The sequence below is a fragment of the Larimichthys crocea genome, chromosome XVI (genome assembly GCF_000972845.2).
Source record: "Larimichthys crocea isolate SSNF chromosome XVI, L_crocea_2.0, whole genome shotgun sequence".
Lineage (NCBI taxonomy): Eukaryota > Metazoa > Chordata > Actinopteri > Sciaenidae > Larimichthys > Larimichthys crocea.
In genome coordinates this window covers 9,265,795-9,293,778 of record NC_040026.1, presented here as the reverse complement: position 1 = coordinate 9,293,778, position 27,984 = coordinate 9,265,795, and the positions used below count along the sequence as shown (strand labels likewise).

Here is a 27,984-nt window from a genome sequence, read left to right as displayed (position 1 = left end):
TAAAGCCAATGATACTGCGGGGTATTTTGTACGCTTGCGTGAAACGTCAGTGTGTATGCGGCTGGAGGAGGGAGGTGGAGGCGGCGGAGGAGGAGGATGGGACACTGCTGATGCTGATGCGAGAGCTTTCGGTGCCTGTGATCAACATCGGTGGACTGACTGCCAAACAGTGGAGCTTTGGGTCCTTTATTTATTGCCGTTTTCATTTAATCGCGGGCTCCAACGAGGGACAAGGCGACAGATGTGATTTCTGGGGACAAATTGAGGAGGAAAAGGTCGGTGGTTCGTCTCTCGTCTCTTCGTCCTGGCCTCGTCTTGGTAACAGACACAGGTGGATTGCCGCTGGAAAAAAAAAAAAAGAGGAGCCATCGAAATGAAGACATATAATCTCGGACTATCACAGAGGCGACATTTCCCACACGTATCTCTCAAAGCGGTGGGACACTGAAGTCTGGTTATATATATTTTTTTGAGCTGAGAGGAAGAAGCTTGTGGCGTGTTAGCTGGCTAATAGGCTAATCACGCTAGCTCGTCAGTTAGCAGCTTCCCCCGGCCAATGGCACGAGAGCAGCGGGATGCTCTTTAAGTTAGCAACGGTTGCTAACATAAATGTATTTAAAGCCGTGGCTGTGTGTGTTTATATTCAGTAAACCGCCCCGTAAGGACACATTTAACACTTATAGCTCGTTGTTAATTCAAGCGAGAGCGCCGTGTCTTCGCTGCACCGCTTCAAATTAGCCCCTGCGATGGATAACTGATACTCGGCTAAGATAGCTAATGTTGACAAACACTGACGCGTTTAAAAAATAATTAACAAACCGTCACACGAGCGAGCAGGGATGCTGTCGGACATGGGTCATGTCAGGGGTTTCAATGATGAGACTTTATTTGAGTGACTTGTGTCAGCTTTCAGGCCGGTGTGAAGCATGTTGACGTTGGATGTGCTGAAGCTGGAACATTTGGCAACAACCAGGAGTGGACCTGCCATGACAGAGAGAGACGTAGTGAGTCCAAACCACACACTCACAGCAGGAGACTATGATATTTCAGTGAGGTTACTATGTTGATATGAATTTTGAATTTAGGTAACATTGTTGTCGAGACGTGGAAGGCAACACAGCTACCTGCCTGACCTTGTTTATCTATTTTCCTTGGACTGTCTTATTACTTTTTATTTATAAAACACAACAACTTGTCAGCATTTCTAAATGTCACAATGCTTATTCTAACTCATCACACTGACGTTTAGTGCCATTTTAAAAAACATGGCGTTGAAACTGAAGAGCTGGATCTTAACCACGGCGGTGAGATAAGACATCAGCTTTTTTTTTCCTCTCGTGTTTGCAAAGTGGACCATCCCGATATAAATGGAGCCGACAGTCCTGTCTGGCCCTTTGGGGCACACACAGTGGGAGTCAGATCAGCCATTTCCTCTTGGATTTCACACGCTGGATTCAGACAATGGAGGTGTGCTCTGTTCAAACAGCAGCAGCAGCAGCCAGGCAGGTTTGGATTTCAGAAACAGTGACCAGGAACAAACATGCCAACAAAGCGAAGAGGAGAATATATTCAAGTGCAAGCCGGTAGAGTTGGACAACCTCATAAGTATGTTTGAGAGTGATCAGTCCGCTATTTCTCATATAGAGGAATTGTCCCTTACAGAAAAACGCGAGGGACCCGATGAAATAAGTGACTTACCGCTATCGTGGTTGTTTTCTCCCAAACTCGCTATCGTGGCTGGGAAAACCTCAACCAGGGAGGAGCTGGGTCTAACACCGGAGGACCCTCTTGAGAGCTCAAATACCCTCAGTAGTCAGGCTGAGCTCATAAGTCTAAGCGTACCTGTCTCTCCTTCGAAGATTTCCGACACCAACACGGGGGATCTGTTTTTGTTGGTGGATTTCTTCTCAGATGAGAACTCTTGTCTACCCACAGAGTCCTCAGGTGAGTTGAACCCACAGGGTGTCAGTGAGGAGCTGCTAGACCTCACACAAGAGGAGCAAGCAAGTCCCCCTCCCTCACAGAGCTGGGAGACTTTGTCACATGAAACCGGAGACAAAGGTTTGTTCCCCGATCAAGTGACTGATCTGCCTGTAACCTGCAGCACTTCCCTGCAAGGTTCACCTGAGAGTTGCGGCCCACAGCAACAAAACCACAGCAGCACGCCACTGGAGTTTTTCGAAGGATCTGTGCCTTTGTTGGATTTAGATGTTCCAGATTGTGACAGCAGTCTGAGCCTGTGCCCTGCCAGTCCTCCCTCCGTTATCAGCACAGTTGCACCATTAGATTTATCAACACCGGAGTTGGAGGTGGAACATGAAGGAGCTACTGTAATTCCCACTTCAGAGCAACAACGTGAGGATGACTCATTTGCTGTGGGGTTATCAGCGGGACCTTCATCACTGACGGTGCCTGTGGCTGAAGATGCCTTCATCCAGGGTGATTTCACCAGCGAGAGTTACTCTGTGGAAAATGAGTCTAAGGATTTGATGGAAGACAAGATTCATTCTGAAGCCAAAACTCAGGGGAATGAGGCAATGGCTTTGGATCTGTGCTTGACTGCTGATGAGGTCCATGACGAGGAAACTTGGGACTTGAAACCACACGAGGGGGTACAGAAAGGAAGCGTTCCCGACCCGACAACTGAACAGAGGGAAGAGGAAGGCGAGAGTTTGACGGACACTAACCAGCTGGAGGGATCAGATTGTCATGAAGTGGCTTCTTTTGATTTTTCAGTTCAGGACCTACACGCCGCTTCTACACCTGAGGCTGAATGGACTAGTGAGCAAACTGTGGAGACAATTTCCCTCTCTAAGATGGTGGTAGATGACTCACTGCCAATGGTCTCGGCTGTGAATACGAAGGAGGAAGATGTCTCCCCACTAAAAGCTGTGTTCGACGCCTTAGACCAAGACGGAGATGGCTTCGTTCGGATTGAGGAGTTTATGGAGTTTGCTGCCGCCTATGGAGCCGATCAGGTGAGACGCGTCATTCCTGTTGACTTCCTTGTTTTGAGCTTTGCAGCCTCCCGGTAATGCATGCTGAGTGAAGTTCTGTGTAAAACCATATAAAGCTCCATATACGTAAATGATTTATTATTGATTTTCTGCTGAGCCTCAGAGAGCTTCCTGCAAAAAAGCATGAGTAATTTAATCAAGTGAAATCCATCCAGCTGATGTCATTCTGCTCTCCGGATTTCAAGTTGTTTAGGATCTAAATCTACTTGAAACCCATTGTTAGAAGTCAATAAGCCAAATTATTACATATTTTTAAAAATAATGGATCCGATTATGAGTTTAAATGTTTTAAAGAACTGCATCAGGTTTATGTTGCTGTGACGTATGATGAAGTAACATGACCTCTGCTTGGGCACTAGTGTGTTTCCCGCAGAAGCAGCTCTCGACACTTGCCCAAACAGTTTTGCGCCACATTATTAAAACCGTGCCTGTGATTAGTCTGTCATTTATATTTGGGGAGTGTTCAAGAGCCAGGATTTGGGTTTACTCGATAAATCTGTCAAGCATATTGGCTGTAATGAGTTCTGTCAGTCCTGGCACTCCTCCATATGTCAAATGACAAACACCCATCTTCCAATTTGCATAGTGGCTCGGGGATAATCTCTTGTGAAATGCATCTCTCTCTCTCTCTCTCTCTCTCTCTCTCTCTCTCTCTCTCTCTCTCTCTCTCCACCCATGACCCTCACCCATTTGTTGATCACGGCCATTTGCAGCACATCTTGTGGGATAGTTTCACTGGAACTTGCAAGACGACAAGGAACGAGGAACGGTTCTCTCACATCAATTTGAAAAAGAAGTGGTCGCATAATGACTTAAATTGCCTTAATTACCTGTTTGCTTCTCTGAAGTCTGTTTGAATTTGTCATATCTTTTTCCGTGTGTGAAGTTCATACGTTTAGGTGTCATCTTTAACAGAAAGTTAAATTCAGAGTTTGACACAGGTGTCACACGCTCTAGTGTGAAAATGACGTCAGCTTCTTTTCCTGTCAGACGTGCTTGTCTGTATGCCTGTCTAAATGTTTACAGCAATCAGAAAGAGTTTCAGCAAGCGATCACACCATCTGCAAACAACAGTTAGGGGGATGCAAACGATGATGTAATCCCAACAGCATGTACTGGATGCCTTGTCTTCATTTGTCTCAGTTTCTTCCTCGGGCAATAAGAATAATCAGTCAGTTACCGTGTTCATAATCTGTTTTAAAAATGTGTCCTTTCTAGATATAGGGTTGATTCAGGCAACATAATTAATTTTAGAATATATAAAAATCATTCATTTAAATTCTCTTTGATGAACTTTTGAACAAGGCCTTTGGGGGAGGATGGGTACTCTACACGCACACAGTGTGATGCTGGCTCACTAATGCTTTTTAATCCCTCCTCTCCCAGTTCAAAGTGCCTCTATTGCCCCCGATCTGTCCCCTGTCTAGCCTAGTATCTCCCCTGGCAGGGAATTGGGAAGGATTAAGAGCAAAATGTGTTTTCCTCAGTCAGAGGGAGTCCATAGTTTGGTTGCCATCTATCTACTGCCCATGACTTTGTTTTTAGGGACAGAGGAGCGGAGTGTTTGTCATGCTAGTTTCATGCAAACAACTTCCACCTGTTGTTTTGCTAGGCAGTGCTAAAACCTGATTCATTTACATGACACCGGGAGTCAATTTTACTTTTTAGGTGTGGTCCACTTCACTGTTATTCCTTACTGTTTGACCTGCTGCAACTCCCCAAGTATACAGATTCCAGCAGTCTCCTTTGGATCTTTGTTACGTTAAAGGTTTTCACCGAACCGCTGAGCAGATTGTGCAGATCGATTACTTCTGGGTCTTTTCTTTTGTGTTTAGCTGTCGGCTATCTCGTTTCCAAGAGCTACAGGAGTTAATTTGTGCCCTCACAGGAAACTCCTCTCAGATTTCTGTCCACTTGTGATCAGAGAGAGTCCGAGAGAGTCAGAGAGGCTTCGGCATGTTTGCCTTTCTTTTTCACAATAAGCAAACAGGCAGGCAGCAGACCAGACAGACTTATCTTCAGAATTTGCGGAATGTTATATAATGGTTGTAGTGGATTTGTCATTCATTAGCTGAACTCAAGGATCAGTGAGAAAGTCGGGTCTGATCTAACAAGGCCTACATGCAAGCTGTCTGAGGTCAAGCTGCTGATTGTGTCTTTGGCAAATGGGTCACATTTCTCATATCAGTGGAATACATGTGTGTGCTTTTCATATTTGTCCTGATATGTCCTTGTAGTTCAGTCATCTGGAGATAAAAGTGGTTTTGAATAACCTCCACGCCTGAGCTCCTCAGATTAGTGAAATATCATGGTGGTAACACAGATGTGTGGTTGAGATAACCACACTGCAATCGGTCAAACCAATTCATAAGGTCATGCATAATAAACACATAAAAACATTATGAAGTTAAATTGAAAGGCATATGTATGGTCAGATTAATGGCTATGCTCAGTGTTATAAACACTGTTGTTGTTATTTTATTGTGCCCACAAGCTTCCACCAAGCCGACATATAATGGGTTTTCTTCAGCAGGATTTGTATTCATGTTCATATTGTCGTAGTTAAGCTGAGGGTTGGAAACAGGCTGTGTCTGTGTATTATTCTCTACCACTTTGCAAATATCCTAGCAACCTGTTGAGAGACAACAGGAAGGTATTCACAAGGTATTTGCATCCGTGTTCAGCCAGCGCGTGTATGCTGCCCATGCAAATGTTTTCTCCAGAATTATTCCAGGATGTGATACATGCGTGTCCATGTGTATGCGCTCACTTACTGCATTGTCTGGTGTTTAAATACAACCATAATGGGAAGCCCAGTTTGTAAGATTTTGGGGGGCACAATGTACTGAATATGGCACAACTCAAATATAATATGCATAACTATGTTTTTATTAGTCTAACATCACCTGCGGATAAAAAAATGTTATCTTACAATGAGCCTTTTATATCTACAGACGCCTCAAGTCAGCCATCTTGAACTGCTATGTTTCTGCATTACTCTATAAGGTCTTGCCAGCCGCTCTCTAGGAAAGGATGCATTGGGCGAGATACCACTAAATCCTAAACACTGGTCCATTGAAGCAGGAGGCAAAATACAGACTATCATTATGTCAAATTTGCAACATATGTTCACCCATTTGTGTTAATTATAGATGAGAACCACCACTTGCTCTTTCATTATGTTAATTTGTAAGTGCTGCCTCACGTTTCTGGGTGAGACCTCTTTTTCAGGAGAGTCATTTTAAGGTAGGGTTACTATCAGAAGGTTAATTTCACTTTAGATGTCAATTTAGTGTGTGAAACTACCTGATTCTCTGTAGTTGTAGTGATATTTCTTGTGTTATAAACACTGCGGGCAGTTAATGCCTACCTGCTGTTGTACGCAGGCACTACTACTGTCCTGTAGGCATGTGCCAGATCTGTGAACTCAGTTCAAAAGATCTTTCTAACCACTACTCACTGGTTTCACTCGCTGGTTTTGACCCTGATTCTGCACAAAAGCCACACTGGACTGCATTGTGGTCATGTCTCTCCTGTCAGTCGACACTCCCAAACCCTACTTTAGCCAGCCTCCCTCCCCTCACCCGCTGCTTTTATGTGCTGCCCCTCTAATCCACAATGGAATGTCCCATGCCCTGAAACGTCCCCTCTCTTGAGTTCACTTTTGTGAGCGTGCGCGCGTCAGTGGTTTACATCCAAAGATCATTCTGCCCTTTTTTATTTTCATCCTCTTTTGCCAAACCCGCGAGGCTTCTGATCATCGTTATTAGAGTTTTGTTTCGGGAAACTATTGTGAAATCCCCTCCAGGAAAGACTCACCAAAGGGTATTCTTCTCCACGGGGTCATGCACAACGGCGGTCTGTGTGGAGGCGGTCAGGCGTGCCCCGGCACTGATTAGACACAAACAGAGGAAACAGAAAAACCACAGTGCCTTCACTGCTCCCCTAAGCAGTGGAGCTGATGGAGTTTAGCCTTTTTGAGTTTAGTTGTCATCCGCCTACCTTACCACTGACTCTCTGGGTGGTGCTCGTTAGATTTAACGATGCAAATTATTACATAATAGATGTGATACTGTGAATTATAGATTAAAAGGCTAACAGTTTAAAATAAGCATTAAATGGCCGTAAGAGCAGAAGAAGTAATGATTTTAAAGAGTAAACTTGGTTTGCAAGATGCAAGAAAACTATAGAGGTGGTCAGCAGGTCAAATCTAGGGTGTAAAGTCATAATCAAAACAAGTTTATGAGTACGTAAACTGATAATCTGTGACACTCCCAATAACTTAAGTAAACTGATTAACTGAAAATGGGCACAATATGACTTTTCCAAGTGCCAAAATACAATAGAACTGAAATCCCATTCACCTTTTTAGTTTTTAGGTTAGACCTAGGAATAGCTAACATCCTCTGCTCACAAGAGCTGAGGGGCCTGGCACTGCTGTGTACATGCTTAACAACCCAGATGTAGGCCATGGACAGCTTCCACAGTATAGTAGGTTTATACTGCTCTGGTTGCTTTGGCTGTCACAGCAGTTCTCTCACAGCAGAAGCAGTAACCAACACTAATACACTGCTTATTATAACTTATGTAAAAATATCATCCCAACCACAGACACTCCGTTAATTCCCCCCAATCACACCTCAGTTTTTTTTTCTCACCTCCCCAAAGCAGAGGTGTTTCTGAATAGCTGCATGGAACATGTGAGCTGTGGTGCTCCATTGTGAAACGGAAAGCTGTATTCTAAAACGCCTTCCACCTCAGCCACAACTTCACTTTCACAAGTTCAATCCTTTTTTTAAAAGACGCTGTTTCTTCTTCACCACCACCCCCGACAGCCTGCAGTACAGCAAATGTGCTGTATGGAAAGGTTTAGCCTAGCAGAGATGGAAGTTGGACGGGCCTCAATTCCACATGCTAAACTTAACATTGCAGTGTTAACCACTATTCGGTGACATCAGCCTCTCCTCTCTCCTCTTGCTAAGTACAGCTGGGTTCAATTCACCGAAACTCAGTTCATAAGCCGCGAGAGTTGTCAGCGTCGGTTCATTAGGAGTTTCAGCCTGCTCAGCGTCCTCTGAGTCGCAGCTCAGCGTTGCTAAGCAGGATCAGCTTGTTTTTATGTGTAACCGATATAAAAAAGTACAGAAGGGAGAAGCCACACACACACACAGAAGGAAAGTATCCGTAAAACAACCATGGATGCATCGTGCGCTTCCTTTTTCGAGGAATAAGCGAGGCGAAACCACAGAAACCTCACCCGACGTATTCTCAGGCTCCCCTCCCAGCTAATTTTGTCAGAGATACACGCCTGAAATTATACTGTAATAATAGGTTATGTGATGGACGACATTTGACTTGTCTATTATTTATGTAAATAGATTTTGATTGCTCGGCGCCACCAATATTCTGCACATAACCGCTCAGGCGCATGTCTAACTTCCTGTGTGTTTGAGAGCCGGATAACTAGATGGTAAACATGAAGCGGGGCAACGTGCCAAGGAATTTGTACAGGTGAAGGCTTTCTCAGTACAGATCAGATTAGATTTAATTTCACACACACTAGAAGTTATTAATCTGAAAAAGTTGTTGATCCAAGGTGCAGTGTTGTTTTTCTTACACTGTGAGGTCCTGTACCGACTGAAACACACATCCTCCTGTTGCCAGGTTACTGACTGTAGGAATATCCAGTATGTAGGTGCGCTTACATAACTCATTTAACAGCTGAGTGCAGCAACATTTCTGTTCACAAAAGGCTATATTGCTCTGCATGCACACACTTGGAATAAGCATTTTTCAGTCTTCATATCTTTAAGATTTCTTTTAACGTAACATCTAATGTGAGAATCTTTTATTCATTACTTTAAGTGTCTGTGTGGCCGAGACACATTTCTGCCACCATTACGCTTTCAGCAACATTTTTATTTAATCTTTCCCCCCTCGTTTTATTCTTGTCACATGCAAAGAGGATAAATGCCGTACCCTTTGCACACATTAAACTCCTTGTAAACTCACCATTGTCCTGTCTGCAAAAACTTATTTTCTTCAGGAGGTCAGAAGTGGAGTTCAGGTGCCTCTGCAGTAAAGTGTCATGTTACTCGAATGATCGTAGGATTGGGTTTTATGTGAGTTATGTTCAGATAAAGCACCGGCTTGTTTCTCTGCATGTGCTTTTCCATTGAAGTCAGTATTTAAACATTGCAGTCAAATCAATTTTCCCCCCTTGTGCGGGAAAACTTCCCCTTACATCATTTATTACTTCATCCTGAGGTATCCATGCAGAATGAATGATAGTGTTATGGGAGAGTGATTTTCTTCTGTTGCCATGATGGAATTAGTTTTGAATGTTGTGTTTTATCTTCATCAGGTGAAAGATCTGACCAAGTTTTTGGATCCAAGTGGGCTGGGAGTGATCAGCTTTGAAGACTTCCACCGTGGAATCTCTGCAATTAGCAATGGAGGTGAGTCACCAGATGCACTTTTTAAATTTGTTTTCCCTTTAAACTCTACCTAGTGTCCCCTTTTTGTGGACTCAATGGCCCTGTTGTCTAAGACTCTGGGGGTTCTACGTTTAATGATTTGTGAAACCTACCTACTAAAAATAATCTGACATAAAAAATGCCTTGCATTTGTCATATGTAAAAAAAATGCTTTTCTTATTGGGCACATTAATATTTGTTGTTTTACCTGCCTGTAGTATTCCATGAGCATATTTTCTTTTCCATTACTTACTATTTTATTTTGGCTAACCCACTTAGTTTTGCTGTTTTTAAAAGAAAACAAACAAAAAAAAAAACGCCTCAGCAGCAAATTCACCTACATTTATTCTCCAGCATCTGGCTCCTTATCTGCATTCCCCATGGTGCCAAATATTGTTGTCAACACAGTATGTTCACATCCATCGCTCAGCTGAGATGAGGGATTTTGAAAGGAAAGGCAGAAGACTGACCCAAATTCTTTGTAACTGGACTCAAATAATGTTATTCTTTCTTTAACCATTTTGCTGCCTCCACTCTAACTCATATACTGTATTCCCTTCTTTAAAGGGGAACAGTTTATTAGGCTGTGTTGACAGCTATATCACAAGGTTCTCAATCTAATCTCGCATTGACTTTAAATTTGAGCTATTGCACACAGTTAGTGAAGTTAGTGAGACGGATTTAGACAACTCTAGAGTGTCATTACACAGTTTCAGCCCTGAGGCGGTTTACAGCGCACGCTGGTTGTGTTGACATACCGTACAGGTTGTGGTGACGTCATCGCAGCCTATTGATTGGTAGTACTCTTTCCCAAGGCTTTTCTGGGTTGCACAGCTCTGGTTACTCAGACCATTAATAAGTCATGCATTGGAAAGCATGAGATGCACAGACACATGGGCTTACTGGCAAGGTTTTCAGAGCAGGAGTGGCAGTAGAGAGGGGGTCGAGTGTCAGATTCAGCTAAATAATTTACCGTCCTCTCTATTTCTCCCTTGTTTCTCTTGTTGTCACTAGTTGCAAAGCTGTGCTCTAAAGTCAGATTCCTGTATTGGCATACTATAGCACCCAAGCAAGCTATGCTTTTATATAAAACCTTTAATGTGATGGTTATTTCTGAAATAAAAAAACTTAAAAAGACAGTAGACGACATCTGTATCATAGGTAATGATTGTGATCATGTGACATTCGACCAAAGTTATTTTGGTGCCTTGTTTGGCTAATGCATATATCACGTAACCTTGACGTCATGGGTCAGAATCCAGCCGGGGATCACTGTCCTATGTTCCTGTTACTCACTGTCCCATCTTAGAATGAATCAGATATTTCCTGCTGGAAGACAGTTTCCCATTAGTGTGTGAAGATCAGACCTCTACTATAACTTCCAAAGTGACTCACACATTGCTGACAGATTTCCATAGTGCTTGTAAAAGTGGAGTTCAGACACTTTGCAGCTGAAATATACAGATTTTTTATTTTTTTTTGATCCACTTGATCCTTGTTATGTTCACCACCACCTCCAAGCCAAAAGAGTGCTCTGAACTTTTCTAATTTCAATATAAACTTCTTGGCACTCCACCTTCTTTCTGCACCCTTCGTTACTGGCATGAGCACCTTTTTAATAAAAACAGTTCTGCAGGCTATGGAAATGCCTTGTCCCCTGTAGTGGCTCTGGCATGTCTCGAACAACAAAAGTTGGTCCAGAAAACTCCCTCCGTGTCCTTTTTTGATATTTTGACATAATGCCAAGAGACTGCAGGTGTGTTGCTCCAACAGAAGCCAGCTTCTCCTGCGCAGCCCCATTGGGTGCATTTCACTTAAATGGCCTGCCATGTTGTACGAGTGATCAAGAGCAACGAGTTACATAAGGGCCACAAAAGCCCTTTGGGTCCACTGGCAGCTGTGGAGAACACTGTTTGTGTTCTGTACTCTCAGTAGGGTGCTATTCACATCTCTGTTTACTAGATACAGGAGCTGCAGTGGCTGATGGGAGTCCATCTTGTCGGCGAGTGTCAGGTTACATTGCTTATCTGCAGGTGCTTTCAAAAGACGCCCGTATAGACACATTTTGAATTGGATACGGGTTCCTTATTGTCCTTTTTCCTAATTGTTTTATTTTACCCGTGACATTCTATAACCCCTGCAATACGAGTGTAAAAGTTACATAATGTTTGCTGTCACATCACACTTTGATTGCTGACTGCAAATATGCCAAAGTAGGGCAGCTAGGACATGAGCTCCTAAATGTGCTGATTGCATACAAGAGCAAACACAGACATAGTTTGTCAAACACGGATATCTGTATTGAAAAATGTTTCTTTTCCTCTTATCCAGACATCCAATTTACATGTTTTCTATTAGTGCTGTCATACATTTAAATCCATGACCCGCCATGACACCTTCTTCTTTTTTTTTTGCATAATGACTGTTTGTTTACCCACTAACGTTGGTACTATACACACTAGTCTCGTGTTTGTTGAGCCTCCCTTGCTGTTTGACTTCACGTGTTTATTCTGCACACATTAAACCCGTCTTCTTCTCTCATATCTGCAGGCCCAGAGCCACAGCTTTACAGTGTAAACTACAGTCCAGGGGATGGAGCTGTGGGCTGTCCAGAGGAATATGACGAGGTGAGGCGCCACACAAGAGGCTTAGCCTCTCTCCAGTTGTTGTATGCGGTCCTGTTGTTGTGCCTCTCGGTTCCCATTGGTGCACACAACAGCGCAGTGTGTGGAGGTCACAGGCTGAACTCCCTGTGCACTCTCACTCTTTCTACTGTAATTCACCGAGTGGCTTGCAGAGCTATCATTACCACTCTGTGAATGTTCCACAGACTGAACACCCTGGTTTGGCCGACATTAAATAGCATCTGGCAGGCTAGGCATTTGAGTATTCTTTGACAAATGTTGAATTATCTGGAATGTGCGTTGAGTTTTTACATCTGTGTGTGGACTTTTGTTTTTACAGTTGCGGTTAGCATATCTGAAATTCCTGTCTCCTCTTATGCACGGAGCGTGTATATTTAACCATCATTGTTGCTGGCCTCCACAAAATTTCTATGTTTCTGCTATTGTGTGCAGTTCGGGCGTTGCAGAGCCATGACTGTTGTTTTAGCAGCTGTACATTGCACGGTATCAGCGCCCTCTCTTGATACAGTTTGGAAGCGCAGGCCCGTGTTCCACAGTGAAAAGTGCAAATGGATTCCCTTCACTTCAGCCCATTTCACAGGACCTCATGAGTTTAGAATAAACTCAGCTATTCATCTGAAAAACTGTGGTTTAAAAAAAAAAACCCTCACAAACAAGTAAATCTAATACAACAGACTCAATGCCACATTATACAGCACTCATTTGATTTATTCACTGCTCCGAGGCACCACAACATAGTGAAGGCCTTGTTTAAAGTCATTTGACATAGAAAACAGAGACCTTTCATGTCTCATAACTGATTGCGTACCACCAAATTGAGGGTGAAATTACAGTTATTATCAGTCACAGTGGATTTTAAATTGAAAAATGAGTAAATTAAGAAATGGATCTTCCACTGTTTGGATTAGTTCCTGAGTATAATTCTATAAATAAATCAAATATAAATGTGCATCTGTCAAGTCGAGGATAATTTGTTCTGTTAAGGTCAATTTGTTTATATTTTGTTAAGATTCTTATGCGAAATTGATCCAGCCGACTACAGACTTACTTTACTTTAATGCTCCTCAGTTACGAGATCTTGTATTTAAATGTTAGTAATGGAAGTGGCCACTAACAGAAACGAAACACAGGAAAGTAGAACTGAATCTGAACTAACAATATGTAAGCTCCCGTGATTTATAAAGTCTTTGCTGTTTGCTGGGACCTGTGAGTGGATTTTTGAGGAAGTTTGTGTTTATGTTTGAAGTAGACGCCACACCTGTGTCCGTGGCCTTGTTTTTCCCCTCGGGTTCCTGGCAGAAAAAGGGTTCCTCTCTCTCAATGACTGTGCTGTTCTGGGGCTGTTTGCTTTCAAAATAGGCAAGGTGAGGCCTGGCATAAGAGAAAAGCAACGCCCCCGTCCACCCCCTTTTTTTCCCTTTTAATAAATATTTTGTGCCGTTGCTAACTTCTACATTTCCATCTCATATTTGAATTCTCAAATGGAAGAAAGAACAGTGATCGTGTTTTTGTTATAATCCTGCTAAAACTTTACAGATTAGACGCCCTCTCTGTCCTTTAGAGTGTTTTCTATTGGCACAGACTCGGACAATTATGACATGTCATGATGTAAAGCCTTGATTCACTGTACGGTCTGTAGCATGAAGAATGTGGCTTAATGATTTATGCGGTCACTCGGGGCCAGGAAGTGAAGCAGGAAAGATTAAACAGTTATTCAGCCAATCGTGTGGTGTTTAAACTCAGGCCTGTCCGGCAGAACGCTGGTTGATCGAGCATTACAGCTGACTTCTGCTACACTTTGGACTTTGTCTCTGTCTCCTCCCCTCTGACCACCCAGCGGAGCAGAACGAGGTGTTACACTATTTTCCTTTTTTTTTTTTTTTTTTTCTTCCAAACGCGCACTCTCACTCTCTGAGAGTGAAGGTTAGGAAGCCTTAGTAGGAGTTATTATGGCAGGCCAGTTTTCCTGTTGATGAAGCCGGGCAGGGAGAATGGTTCTGGGAATGGTGGATATCCCTCTGGGCCCTGCTTCTCCTGATACTTCATTTATAATGGTACGTTATGCTTTCCAACATGACTCACCTGTCTTGGCTTCATTATTGCTTCACGCCTCAGTCTCTTGTTGCTAATAGATTCAGATGTTTTGTTTTGTTTTTCTCGGCGGGGACATGTATCACACCATGGGTTTTGTGTCGAGAATTTGGTGTTTGTTGCTTGGAAAGCCAGGAGCTTGCTCATTTTGTTTGAACTTGTTGGTTAGAGGTGTTGATGCGTCAGGTTTTGCTTGGAACAGCCATCTGAGTCGCAGCAGACTGTCTCCAAGGCCTGTTTATGCTCTGTGATTTGTTTGGTAGTTGGCATTATTGCTGTCAATACCTACTGGCCAGACATGGAAATTCAAAATAAAAAATAGTCTTTGAAAATGGCTGTTTTTCTCTGTAGGTGTGTTATCTACCTTTTACTTCACATAGTAATCCTGATTTGAAATGCATTTAATATTTAAAAAAATATGTAGACATTGGTAGTAATTTTACATAAAGTAATTATCTTGTTTGTCTTTATAATGATACTAACAGCTTGTTGAGCACTACTTCTCAGAGAGTACAATACAGCATCAACTCTAGTTTGTGTATACACTGTCCCGTTCATGAATGTCCATTCAGGTCAGCATGGATTTGTCTGTGTACTGCTTGATGGGTGATCTGTAATGTGTTTATTTTCTCAGCAAAATGAGGTGACGGACAGCGCATACCTGGGCTCGGAGAGCACTTACAGCGAGTGTGAGACCTTCACCGATGAGGACACGGGGGCCCTCGTGCCCCCTGAGATGCACGAGGAAGTGGAGACGGACAGCGGTATCGAGGCCACGCTGCACGACCCTGAAGATGGTGGAAATAGGTCGGTTTAAATTTCACCTTCGGCCGCATGCACAATGTCAGCTTTGACCAATAAGCTCGTATTTCCTGGATTTCTATAAATATATCCTCTGCTTTGTGTTTTGATGCTGAGAGGGTAAGTAGCGACCCTGAATAACTTTTGTCATACATCATCAATTGTAATCCACTTGTCATGAGAACCAGATCAACGTCGTAATGCTCGTCATAACTAGCTGACTACAGAATTTACCGTAAAAGTGTCTAAGAGTTAGCTGTGGGGCACACATACATCACGTGATTCAGGAGTCTTGCATTGCCAACGCTGGATCACTCGGAACCTATTTGGGTCACCAGACAGGCAGTAGACAGCCACCACTGGACTGACCTAACACCTTAAATTCCCAGAGACACACCAGTGGGAAGAAAGTCCTTCAAACACATAGTATCCCAGAGTTTTTCTGTGTTTTGTTTCTTTTTTTTCCCGTTAATCAGTGAAATAGCTCCTCATGTACTCGCGTTGTCACAGGCAGCTTAGCTTAGTAACACTTCAGATAGTCAGCGGAGACATAGACTGTTGATGTTTTCTCTACGGCTGAACAGGAAAGCTCATTCAGAGATAACTTGAAATGTGCACAGTGTAAGGCAGAGACCTTGAACACAGACAGCCCTTCCACTATTCTTTATCCAAGTCGGAGTGTTAGTGGATCGACATCAGCCGTCTCCGAATTCTCAGTTTGCGGCATAAACTTCCAATAATCCCAGCAGGTGAAATATATTTAATGTTATCTCTCCTGCAGCCTTTTGGGTTTTTTTTTTTGGGAACCACTTTAGGTTCCATTTGTAGTTTTGTCACAGCGGTTTTCCTTTGTTTGCTGCTCTTTGACTTGTGGTTGCTTTCAAATGGGCTGGTGTGGTGAGTGTTTCATACTGACGCACAGATGTCTGCCTCACGTGTTTTTGTTAGACCATTTTACAAATTTAAGGTTATTTAAATCAATTTACACATGCATATACCAGCTAGAGATGAAAAGAGAAGAGCACGAATGAAGTCTTTTGAAAATGCATTTATCTAAATCAAGAAGGGTTGACATTATTATGATTTTTTTCTGCTCTCTTTGGTAACACACTGGAATTTAATTCTACCTTATAAGACAAAGTAGCACCGCAGTAAATATTTGTAAGATGTGTCATTGATAAACACGGTAGTGAGTCATATTGGACCAGAAAAGTTAATAACAAACTGTTTCTGTTGTTGGATGACAATGTTGTTTTTATATATATTAGCGCCTGGATCAAACCTGGTTTCTCTCTTTTCAGTTGATTCACGCTCTCTTGCTGTTAGAGGCAGGTCATCGCTGCAGATGATGACTGTTGATGTTCTAGCATTTGGGGCAAACACACAGGGGAGGAAGTGCAGAGAAACTGAGGCCTCATCTTGCTGACTCTGTGCCCCTTCTGTCCGGCTTGATGACGGATTGGAGTGGTCTGCCTGACACGGTTGTGTTTGGACTTCCCATTCCATGATTGAGCCTTGAATTCCAGGAAGTGTTGAGTTAGCTGTTTTTTTTTTTTTTTTGGTTTGTTTTCACTTTTTTTTGCCTCTCGTTGGCATGGCCTAATCTGAATCCCCGCCGCTTATTCATACAGTCACCCTGTTGACGGGAAGCTAACACTCATACTATACGACCCTGTGACCTAAATAAATTCTCTTAGTATTAACTCCTCATCAACTCGCCTCCTTGAAAACACTCTCTTGATTTGGCAGCCTTTATCACGCGAGTGAATATCTTGACAGACTATGAATGGAGATTTGTTCGTTTGAAACATATGAGCACGTTTCTCAAGACCAAATCTTCAGTTAGTCAGTCAGTTAGCTGCTTAGAGTGAATCAACAATAACTGATGCACCGAAAAGGTCAGTAAGTAAACTGCGATTTTCAAATGCAGCCTGGTTAGCCCAGCTACCTCGAGCCATATTCAGAGGAGTATATGCACTGGATTGGGGATTAAGAATCTAACAGGATTAGCCTCCCCCCACCCTCCTCTGTCCTACCCGTGTCCCCACACATATTTGGCTCTTGGACGGTCAGCAGGGCTGTCTGTTGACCGTTACTTAGCCACAAATCTGATTAACCCACTCACAGTCAACCCTTACTGGTACGCATTAAGTCTGTCGGGTGGCGCAGACGATGCAACGGCAGTCATGTGGCGCTATAGATTGGCAGCTCTTTAGGACCGCAGACTTGGGCGTTTACAAAGGCAGACCCCTTTCTGTTTTCTCCGTACCGGAGAGTTGTGTTGTTTATTTATTTTAAATCGGTGTCACCTGAGAAACTTCAGGATTCCACTCTGGTTGTCCGGGGTTTTAACTCCAGTTGCTCCACGGCTTTCACGCCAGGGCAGTGGAGGGCGTTCAAAGATGCGTTCACTCTCTTCGCCGTCCCTCTGCGTGAGGGACCTCAATATGGGGCCAAGTAGTAAGAGCCTGAGTAAAGGGTAAGTGACTTCAAAACGGCTGTTTTTGTGCGAGCGTTGCTGCAGCTGAAATTGCATTGTTGTCTGGTTAAAGAGACCAAAGAATATTCAGTCTGCATATTATTTTAGGTTTGACACTTGAATTGGCCATTTTCCTCATAAACAAGCAAAACAGACTCTGTCATTGTGTGCTGAGAAAGCAAGCTTTTCTGCTGATTAGGACATCCTCGTCCTGTGTATGTGTATTTAAGACATCTAACATATCCTGTCGGACAACAGGAAGGGCCAGCTTTCCTGTTAAGCGAGGATCAAGTGGTTTTATTTACTGAAACTCTCGTAACTGTCAAATTCACAGCAAAGACTTCCAGATCCACCCAGCAGGTTTTTGTGTTCGGTTGTGCGAGATAACGAGCCAATTCAGCGAGCCAAAGTCACAGCCCCGTCTGTCAGTGCACTTCAGGACATCTCTGAAGCTTGACCCACATCAAACTAGCCTGCGTTCCCATCGTTGTTCTACATCACCGGCACAGCACAGCGCATTTTGTTTCAGCCCAAGCAGCCTTTGGGATTAATGTGAATTAACAGATTACCTTTGAAGATAAGTGATCGTCGAACTTGTCCAGATTGCCGCTCTTGCTGGGGGAAGATTAATTGTACTTGTTTTGGATTTGTAGAAGGCTTTAGTCATTTCCAGGCTTCTGGGTCCAACACCAATCATTAGCCAACTTTTGCAGAAATTGTTACCCAGATAACATTGCTCAAGAGAGTCTTATTTTCTATGAACAGTTTGGATGAAACTGTGGTGGTTATGTGTTCTTTTTATACCCAGTCTGACACCTATTTTACATTTTCCTACCTGAACCTGACACATTTCACCTTTATTTCTAGCCGGGACCTAAAGTTAACAATGGTGTTGTTGTACACACAAATGAGCACACACAGTAACACAGTAATCCATTGTTATGTCCCCTTAGGTTTTCCCTAAACTCTGAGCACCACAACCACTCCTTGGTGACGGTCATCGGTGGAGAGGAGGAGCACTTTGAGGACTTTGGGGAAAGTAATACCTCAGAGTTGCTTCTGGAGAGCAGCGTGGATGGGACGGAGGGGCAGGGCGACTCCCCTCGCATGCAGCCTGCCGAGCAGGTCAATGGCTCTCCGCTGCTCTCTCCCAGGTAACTTAAACCAGAGTACCTCTGACAAAGACACGTTATGAGGTTACGAATCATTGTGAAATGTACGCAGCCTGAAGATTAACTAATGTGAATATATTGATGTGGTTTTCACAGACTGTCAGCTTCTTTTTTTTATCAACCCCTTCCTGATAAGACGGTGTGACGCTGTTACATTCTCGGGTTGAAATGCCTCTATTTACGTTCTCAGAGAAAATGTTTCTCTTTCAACAAAGACACTGAGGTCAAATGTTGATAAGAACTTTCTGGATATGTCCTTCCCCGCCCCTTATCTGTGTCCTTTTCTGGTGAAGGGCAAGATAAATATATGCGCATACAAAGTTCACTCCATAAGTTTTACCCACACTAAGTTATTAGAAAGGTGGGTATTTGGATAAGTTGTGTTCTAATACTGCACGACTAGTCTGAATAAATGCTTTCCACTCACACTGTTTAAGGTTTAAAGGTGGCACCTGGTGCCAATCTCACCTAGGACGGACAGACGGTGGATGTTTTCTTGCATTAAGTTCAGACACCTTAAAGAGTATCTAACAAGCTTATATACAGGTTGATTTTAGCAGCAGAAGGTGTCCGGCAAACACCAAAAATACAGTCCGATTTATATGCACAAACACACTTCTCTCTGTGATACCATTCAATTGTGTTGAAGCCTCTATTGTAGCCTTTTCCCAGTCATATTTTTCCTCTCTCCTCCTCTCTTTTCATCAGAGACCCAAAGCCGGATAATGGCTAATTCCCGCTTGGGTGATATTTCTGTGATTTGCCTTGCCAAGAAGCTTTTAACAAGTAGCTGCCTAGTTTTTGTAGCCCACTGATAATATGGAAATAAGCTGGTCTAATTGGATTGGCACCGGTAGTAAGAATGAAAATGCAACATTGCTGTTTATGAATTGTAGGAATCTTTTTTTTTTTTTTTTTTGCCGAAGCTACTCAATTGTAATATGATACAGGCATTGTAACAGAATGTGGTAAAAGGATAAACAAAGAGATAAAACACATTCCCAAATGATAGATGAGAGCCATGAATTTGAATCAGTAAATTGTATGTGAAAGCTTCCAAGGCATACAAGTTGTGCAGAAATCTGCATGGTGGTTAGGCTAAAAAAAAAATCCCACACACAAAAAAAACGACATCCCACAAACTTCTCCCACTCACTGCGAATGCGTCACTGAGATTTGAGCCAATCATGCTCATTGTTGGCGCATGTAGCAGTGCCGCCTACACACACACACCCCCCCAGCATTCATCCATCTACATATTACAGCACTTTGACGGCACATACACGCTGTCGGGTTCCACAAAAATACACATCACTGCAAGGCTTAATTTAACAAAGTCATCCTTCGTGTCGTCAGGAGGAAACTGCTTGATAGGACCATCAAGTGACACAAGACTCTGCCATCTACATAAACGGTACCTGTGTTGCATAATTCAGACCTAACTCGCTCCCTGAATGAACAATCAGCTGTTAGAGGTGACGTGAGGAGAGGATGCAGACTCCAAACAATGAAAAAAGTCAACTTTGTTTGCTTGAAAGATATTTAACTTTATCTGAAGGTTTTCTGAGCTCATGGCAAAGACGCCGAGGTTGAACAGACAAGAATGATTAGACGTCAACACGTCCTTCCTCCTTGAATGTTTTTTGTTTCCTGACGTTATCCAGAAAACAAACCACAGCCACACTGCAGTCTGTCTCACGTCTCCCTCCCACTGTAAGCCTTCACATTTAACTCTTTCAAACTGGATTTCACTAATACCGTCGCCCCTACACCTTCCAGAAGATGTCCCATCCCACCTCAGTTCACACCCCTTCTTCTCCGCTCGTCACTCACCACTTCCTCCTCCTCTTCCTCCCTTTTTCCTCTTTCCAGTGCACCTGCTCCTCTCCCTGACTGCTTTCAGAGCTTCCTCAGGGAGGAGGCGCTGGACTTTTTCTGTAGCCAGTGTCACAAACAAATAAGTCGTCTCGAGGACCTCTCCACACGCCTCAATTTCCTAGAGATGACTAGGTAACATGTCATTCACAACCCCCCGCCCCCCTCTCCTCCTCCTCCTCCGATTATACGCTGTGTGAATGTGTTTGCAGTGCTGATTAGAAACAGTATCATGCATGATCTCATAATGTATGCATGCTGTGTTGGACTAGCAACAACATGGTGTGTTATGTCACAGACTGTACTTTCACACACACACACACACACACACACATTATGGTATGTTTTTTTTAAGCTCATCTTACCTCACGCTGTTTGCAACCTTTTTTCATCAGCATCCTATTTTTTTGTGCGTGAGCGCCGACGTGTTAATATTTTACATTCATTTACGGAAAACTCAATTTGTACGTGGCGCTAAGCCAGCTCCTTCCCACTGTTGCCATCTGTACGAGTTATGATTTGCCACTCATACATGCTAAACATTTTGCTCATCTAAAAATAAGCATAACATATTGATTGTACATGAAACGATAACCCCCGGGTACACAAGGTGAGTGGCGTCTGTTTCAGTGTTTTCGATCCTTCATGCCATTGTCTCCATGCTTCGTTTGAGTTTTTCGCAGAATGACTGCTGGTAGTTGAGTAAAGCTTTTCCGAGAACCTGCCTTTATTGGAACAGACGTGCTGATCCAGGATTACTGACCGGTAGCTGCATTACAGAAACTTACCTATCTGAGCTTTTCAACAATTAACTTTGAGATTCAGAACTCTTAGATGTTATAAGTTCAAAAATAATTTGTAAATCTACAAAATTCCTGTAATGGAAACTTTCTGTAATGTTGTCTGTCTGTTGAGAAAAAAACTGATCCTAGATCTGCACCCGTACGCTTGCTGTTGTGTTAGATTGCTGTGATGTGTGAATATCTTGTAGCTTTAAGTTTCAGACTAAATCCTAGTGATTTACTAGAAAGAAGAATGCCTTTGTGTCTCAGAGGCTCTCAGATAGCAGAGAGAGGGATGGGGGGTGGACAGGACAAATAGCAGGAGATAGTGTCTCTTTCCTCTATCCCTTTTTTCTCTTCCTGACCATTTTTCCTGTTGTTCTTTCTCCCCATCCAGCGCTGGCAAGAGGCTGTCCAGCAAGAAAGTAGCAAGGTAAGCGAAATTGCTGCTCCGAGGGGTTCGTATTTCTAGTATGATTGTAACAGATAGTTTGTGTTTGGCGTAAGGAAACAGCAATTTATCAAATGTTAACTGGCTCCAGGGACAGTCAAGTTTAAATGTTCCCTCTCCAAATGCAGACATCTCCTCCAGAACAGCTCCATGACCCTGGATACCATGAGCGATTTGACGCGGGACATCCTGGAGCTCGCTGACAATGACATCACTGACAAGGTGAGCGCTCCTGTGTCAATGTAGTTGAATAACTAACCTTCACATCCATCTGGATACACACATTCATACCTGTATGCTACCACAGTTTTTCACACGTCATAGCAGTTGTGAAAGGCACTTAGAACAATTTCTGTGTTTTCCTAACCATTAAACATTTTTACCTTTCCCAGGTGCTCCTCCTCGAACGCCGAGTGGCGGAGCTGGAAAAGGAGTCCGAGGCATCGGGGGAACAACACGCGAGGCTGCGCCAGGAGAACCTCCAGCTCGTGCACCGGGCTAACGCATTGGAGGAGCAGCTGAAGGAGCAGGAGCTCTACGCTGACGAGCAACTGCAACAAGAGACCCGTCGTCACAAGGAGGCCCTGACTAAGCTGGAGAGAGAGAGGGGGATGGAGCTGGAAAACCTGCAGGCCAGGTGAGCAAAACGGAAAAGCTAAATATGTTTATTCACTGTACAACAGGTCGATCACTGTGTTTATTATTTTGATGACTAAATATGCTAAAAAAAACCCAACACATTTCTTCATGTGACACCAGTAGCCGTCATGTTGTTTGTTGGAGGAATCGTGGCCCTACACTGCCACCCTCTGGCACTAATCTGCCACTGAATATAAGCTTTTCTGTTGTATAACATTGTTTACTGTCAACACGCAGATACGCTGCATGTTGATAGTAAACCGTACTCTAGGTTTTCGTTGTCTCTAAAGAATTTGTGTTCGTTCCTCAGGCTGCAGCAGCTGGATGAGGAGAACAGCGAGCTGCGGTCATGCGTCCCCTGTCTTCGAGCAAACATCGAGAGACTAGAGGAGGTGAGAACGACGATGATGTTTCTTCTCCTGCTTTGTCTTTCCTTTCTCGTGCTTCTGTCTTTCTCGTGAGGGTTAGCACTCCTCTTCATCTTCACCTTTTTTTTGTTTGCTTGTTTTCCAGGAGAAGAGGAAGCTGCAGGACGAGACAGAAGCCATGTCCGACAAGCTGCAGGAGGAGACGGAGTCGCGCAGGAAAATGGCTGACAAGCTGAGCCATGAGCGCCACCAGAGCCAGAAGGAGAAGGAGTGCACTCAGGAGGTGGGACAAAAGAAAGTTCTCTATGTACAAAATATTACAGTGTTGAGTTAGACAAAACATCATCTAATTATGCCATATATCTAAATGATGATTGTTTTTGCTCGTCATTTTCTAAGATTCCTAAAGACTTTGCCAACTGATGCCTCTTGATTCATTTGTGCCACAGCTCATCGAAGACTTGCGTAAACAGCTCGAGCACCTACAGCTGTACAAGCTGGAGGCTGAAGCAAAGAGAGGGCGCACACCTGGAGCAGGGCTGCAGGAATATCAGACCCGCACGCGCGAAGCTGAGCTGGAGCAAGAGATCAAACGGCTCAAACAGGTAGCGTACATAAACGTTCTGTCTCTTCGCTTCGTTTAATGCAGTGTTTCCTCGTTCTGTCTCCTTTTTATATGATGCGTTACGTTTGACTTAACCTCTCCAGGACAACCGCAGCCTGAAGGAGCAGAACGACGAGTTAAATGGACAGATTATCAACCTGAGCATCCAGGGAGCCAAGAACTTAATGTCGGCCTCCTTCTCCGACTCCCTGGCAGCTGAGATCAACTCCGTGTCTCGTACAGAGGTGGGTTTAGAAAAGATGTCATGAAAAGAAAAACATATTCAATGTCATATTCACCTCCCCGCTGACTTCTGTTTCTCTGTTTGTAGTTGATGGAGGCTATCCACAAACAGGAGGAGATCAACTACAGACTCCAGGACTACATTGACAAAATCATCGTGGCCATCATGGAATGCAACCCCTCCATCCTAGAGGTCAAATAGACGCCATGCAGCCCCACACAGAGACTCAGGCTGTTTAAATATACAGAAGAAAAACTACCAAGAGAGGATGTAAAAATGTAGTCCGACAACATTTTGGTAGGAAAACAACAAAAAAACGCACTCGACTCATCCGGCTCCTCAAACGCCCCCCAAAAAAAGAAGAATTTAAGATTTCTAAGAAGTCTGTTAGTTAGATATTCCTCGAGTCTGTGCTTATCTGTGAGTGTTTGTGTTAACCCTCCTGAGTACGCTTGGGTTCTGGTGACTTCCATGTTATTTGGCCAGAGGGACCCGAGTCTCCCCCCCCAGTGGAGTGAGTGAATGTGTAAATGTGTGCAAGAGCTCTGTATCATAAAGAGTAGAAAATCTTCCCGTCCCTTTCAAGAAAAAAACAAAAGTGTCAATGTTTGATTGAGCTACAGACAAACAAAAATCAGACAATTATACAGTACCGAAAGGCCTTAAATGAAAGGTGATTTAAAAGTATTCATTAATTCTGCGTACCATACATGCCTCAGTTCAGTCGGTGGAGTGTTACTGGGATGGTGTTGGTATGCAGGGGCTGTGATCTCCTGGAGCAAGCTGAATCGTGCTTTAAATCACGCGTGAGAAAAAAGCCGTATGAAGCGCGTGTCGGGAGGTCGAAGCAGCGATTTTCTCTTTTTGGATTTGTCCTTTAATGTTTAGAGCTTGCTGTGCTGCCTGACAAGTCCCTATAACGGTGTGTCCTGTCCTTTGACCAAGTTCAACTGTCTTTCCAGTGAACCCAAGTGAGGGACATTTCAAGGAGTTGAGGATGAGAAATGCCCGGAGGGTTTCGTGTGTGTGTGTGTGAAGTGTTTGACATTTCCTTTTTTTTTTCCATGTTACTTAGAGTGTTTGGTGACATTAGGAGGAATAATATAAGCTTCAATGTCCCAAATGAAGGAACTAGGTGGTTTATAGTTTGCCTCATCTCATTTTTTATTTTATTTTACAATGAAACAGGGTCCCAGGGTTCAGGTGGGCTGCAAACCTCCAGTGGGTGGGAAGATAATACTACATTTCCCATCACTCCCTGGCACAAATATTAGATAGCTCAAATATATCTCAATAAGTGTATAGACCGGGTGCTGTAACTGACAAAATCTAACCCGCTCATACTCACGGCTTCACTTTGTAAACGCTGCAAACACTTGAACGAAGCATGAAGGGAAACTGACGAGTGATTCTGGGAATTGTAGTTTGTTTTAAGCGCAGCCCACCTGACTCCAGTGTTCTCTTGCTGAGTGAAAATGATGGGGAGCAAGTTTATCCAGGTAACCAACCTTTTTTTTTTTTTTTTTTCCACTGCACAAGTGATTTATTGTCACTAAGAAATGCTGACATTTGACAAGTTGTATGTGAATAATCAAATGGTTGTACTTTGCACTAAGTTTCGATTTCATTATCGTTTTGTTGATACAAAAACAAATGTTTATTTTGAAGGGATCAAATCATAAATGAAGATAGTTTTGAAGCCCGTATGAAGATGATAGCGTGCGGGATTTGTTGCTACTGACATACCAGCAAAGTTGGAACTGGTGTGTATGTACACTATAGAAGAAAACACACGTCACACTAATTTTTATGCCATATTCAATTTAAAATATTTAAGAATACTACAACAAAAGAACATTTCAGCCATGTCTCAAGATGAGTTTGCATTTACATACTGTATTTTTTCAGCCATCAGGAGTTCCTATGATCTCTTTTCTTTCGCTGGCTATTATAGCCAGGTCTGATCTGCAGATATTACTGAAGAGACGTGGCAGACTTTGGTAGCAATAACGCTTGGCAAGAAAGTGGACATTATTGGAGGGCAGGTGAAACGAACCTGCTCTTTATTTCCTCTGTTGAAGCAACATCTGCTTTTTTTTCAAAGACGTACGGACTGATTTTGGACTGATGCCGTGCTCATCGGTACTGTGCAGCCATCTCACTACACTCCTGGAGGTTTCTTTAAGACTCGGACTGGACACAAGTGTCAGATTCACCTACCAGACATCTTGATGGACTTAATAGTTGAAGGGTGGTCGGAGGGGGGGAGGTTGATTCTGTCAAAACAGCATGACATTCTGCACCAACATGCTAAGAAGAATATTTTTCACCCAGCTCACCTCGATCTGACTGCTCTTCTTCACCTGCCACTCCATGGAAAAAATGGCCTTGGATGTAAATGACTTGTACATGTAAAGTTTTTTCTACACTCATTCTAGATTCTAGGTATTTTTATAGTTGGAAGAAAAGAACATTTCTTCTTGTCTTATGCTGAGAGACAGCTGCCTGTATTCTTCTCTAGCATGTAGCGTGTACAGTACCTGTTTTTTTTTCTTTCTTGTTTTGAATAACATGCAGATATTTATTCATCATTTGACACAAACGACACGCTCACACTCTGTGATCTGTTCTGCTGAAAAATACGTTTGTAGATTTTTTTTTTTTTTTTTTTTTTTTTTGAATTTCACGAGTTGGGGAGAGATCGACTCACGGTGGGAGAATTTCATTGAATCAAGGTTAAATGTTTCAAAGGAAAGTTGTATCGTCTTTGGGTGACTCAAAGCTTGAATGTGACCTGCTCAGAGCGGTCTCTTGTCGAGGTCATCGCATTCTTCCACTGTGCTGATGATGCTGTGACCTCTTCAGGGTGACGATGAACGGCAGAGTCTGCAGTTTCTACTGCTGTCTTCCCAGATGGAGTCAGGTCCTGCATGGAAACACCTATTTTTTATTGTATATCTCTGATTCAAACTCATGTTTTGGCTGACAAATCATATGCTATACTTTCTATTTGTGGAGTCGTAGGTTGTGAGACCTCATAACGTCAACACATGACACATAAAACCTCATTCCCAGGCTTGCTGAGTTCAGCTTCCTGCCTTTAAGTGTGACTGGAGGTTTGCCCCAACAAATGTAATACTTTATTCTTTATAATGAATCTTTTTTTTTTTTTTTTTTTTGCATCACAAAGAGGGAATGCGATGACACTTGAACAAAGCAGGTAATATGACACTTCGCTCCCTGCTTCATATCTTAGTGTCTGGTTTCGACAGATAGTTTGGGGACTAACATGACAGGCAACAGAATATCTAGACAGTGAGACCACAGAGCTGACAAAACATTCCCTTTTAGCAGAGCTGAAGGCAATTGCACTTTAACCACATCCAAATTTCTGCTTTCAAAATGACCAAAGACAGACGTTTGAACTTAAACTGATCATTTTATCTTATCAGGGTCCGTGATCACCGCTTTTGGTAACATTTTCCTGTTCTCTAATAAATCATAAATCAACTCTAAGCTTATCCTTAAAGAAAAAAAAAAGAAAAGAAAAATGGCCTGCTAGTCTAAACACTGTGCCTCTGTGTCTCAAACTTTGCCTCTAAACTAACCTGATGATGAGCCCTGGGGAAAGCACTGACCACGTGACTGTCAGTTTGTTAAATTATGATGAAACATAAACTGTAAATATGAATTGTCATTTTTTGTGAACTTTTTTTTTCCTCTCTCTCTCTCTCTCATACTCACTTCCAGTGTCCAAAGAAAGTTTGCTCAAGGCACAAACATCACTACAGTGGTAGTGCATGGCTTGCCATTATGTGACATGGGAAGATTAAAAAGAGAATATTGTAGAAAAGAGAAAGTTTAAATTTATTCCTATTTTCAAAGATAAATGTATAAATTATAACAGTATTGGTTACAGCTGTATATTATTTTTGAAGATTCCCCAAATGATCTAATCCTAATTGTTACTGGGGAAATATAATTTCAGTCATTGTAAAAAAGAGAAAATTTAAAGGTAAGCAGTGAAAGTAAGATTAGAAAAATAAATGGAATAAAATCACCCTGTGTTTGGTCGCCTCTTTTTTTTTCTACACTGTACCTTGTGTTTGCATGCACTGTTTATATTCTGTAAGAATTCAGTGTTTGCTTTAAAGGTCCGGTGTGTAGAATTTAGTGACATCTACTGGCAGATTGCAACCGCTCACCGTCTTATTCAAGAGACTGCAATGTTTGTGAAACTCACGAAAAACATGAAAAGGTCCTATCTAAAGCCAGTATTTGGTTTGTCCCTTCTGGGCTACTGTGGAAACATGGCGTTACCTACTCCTCCTGTAGATATT

At 42.9% G+C, this 27,984-nt stretch overlaps 1 protein-coding gene across 4 annotated transcripts; it reads left to right on the top strand.

Moving 5' to 3' along the window:
- Positions 1–36: 36 nt before the first annotated feature.
- Positions 37–27,701, top strand: rab11fip3 (RAB11 family interacting protein 3 (class II)). 4 transcript variants are annotated; one of them, XM_027289333.1, is made up of 16 exons: positions 37–436; positions 907–1,004; positions 1,350–2,978; positions 9,382–9,475; positions 12,044–12,120; positions 14,864–15,036; positions 18,463–18,663; positions 20,554–20,691; positions 21,736–21,771; positions 21,918–22,011; positions 22,182–22,426; positions 22,739–22,820; positions 22,942–23,079; positions 23,246–23,401; positions 23,505–23,645; positions 23,732–27,701. In XM_027289333.1, the coding sequence occupies exons 3-16, from the start codon at positions 1,368–1,370 to the stop codon at positions 23,843–23,845; spliced, it is 3,300 nt and encodes a 1,099-aa protein (XP_027145134.1). In that variant the 5' UTR covers positions 37–436; positions 907–1,004; positions 1,350–1,367; the 3' UTR covers positions 23,846–27,701. The 4 variants fall into 4 exon arrangements, with proteins under 4 accessions (XP_027145134.1, XP_019128317.2, XP_027145135.1 ...); XM_027289334.1 differs by lacking the exons at positions 37–436; positions 907–1,004 and having other exon boundaries at positions 1,430–1,583; positions 1,663–2,978; XM_019272772.2 differs by lacking the exons at positions 37–436; positions 20,554–20,691 and having other exon boundaries at positions 445–2,978.
- The last annotated feature ends 283 nt before the right edge of the window (positions 27,702–27,984 follow it).

Excerpts from the sequence above, each read along its gene's own strand:
- rab11fip3 (XM_027289333.1), top strand. The coding sequence starts at position 1,368 with ATGGAGCCGACAGTCCTGTCTGGCCCTTTGGGGCACACACAGTGGGAG. Across the intron at positions 22,012-22,181 it reads ACAATGACATCACTGACAAG|GTGCTCCTCCTCGAACGCCG; the intron begins GTGAGCGCTCCT and ends TACCTTTCCCAG. Across the intron at positions 23,402-23,504 it reads AGATCAAACGGCTCAAACAG|GACAACCGCAGCCTGAAGGA; the intron begins GTAGCGTACATA and ends TAACCTCTCCAG.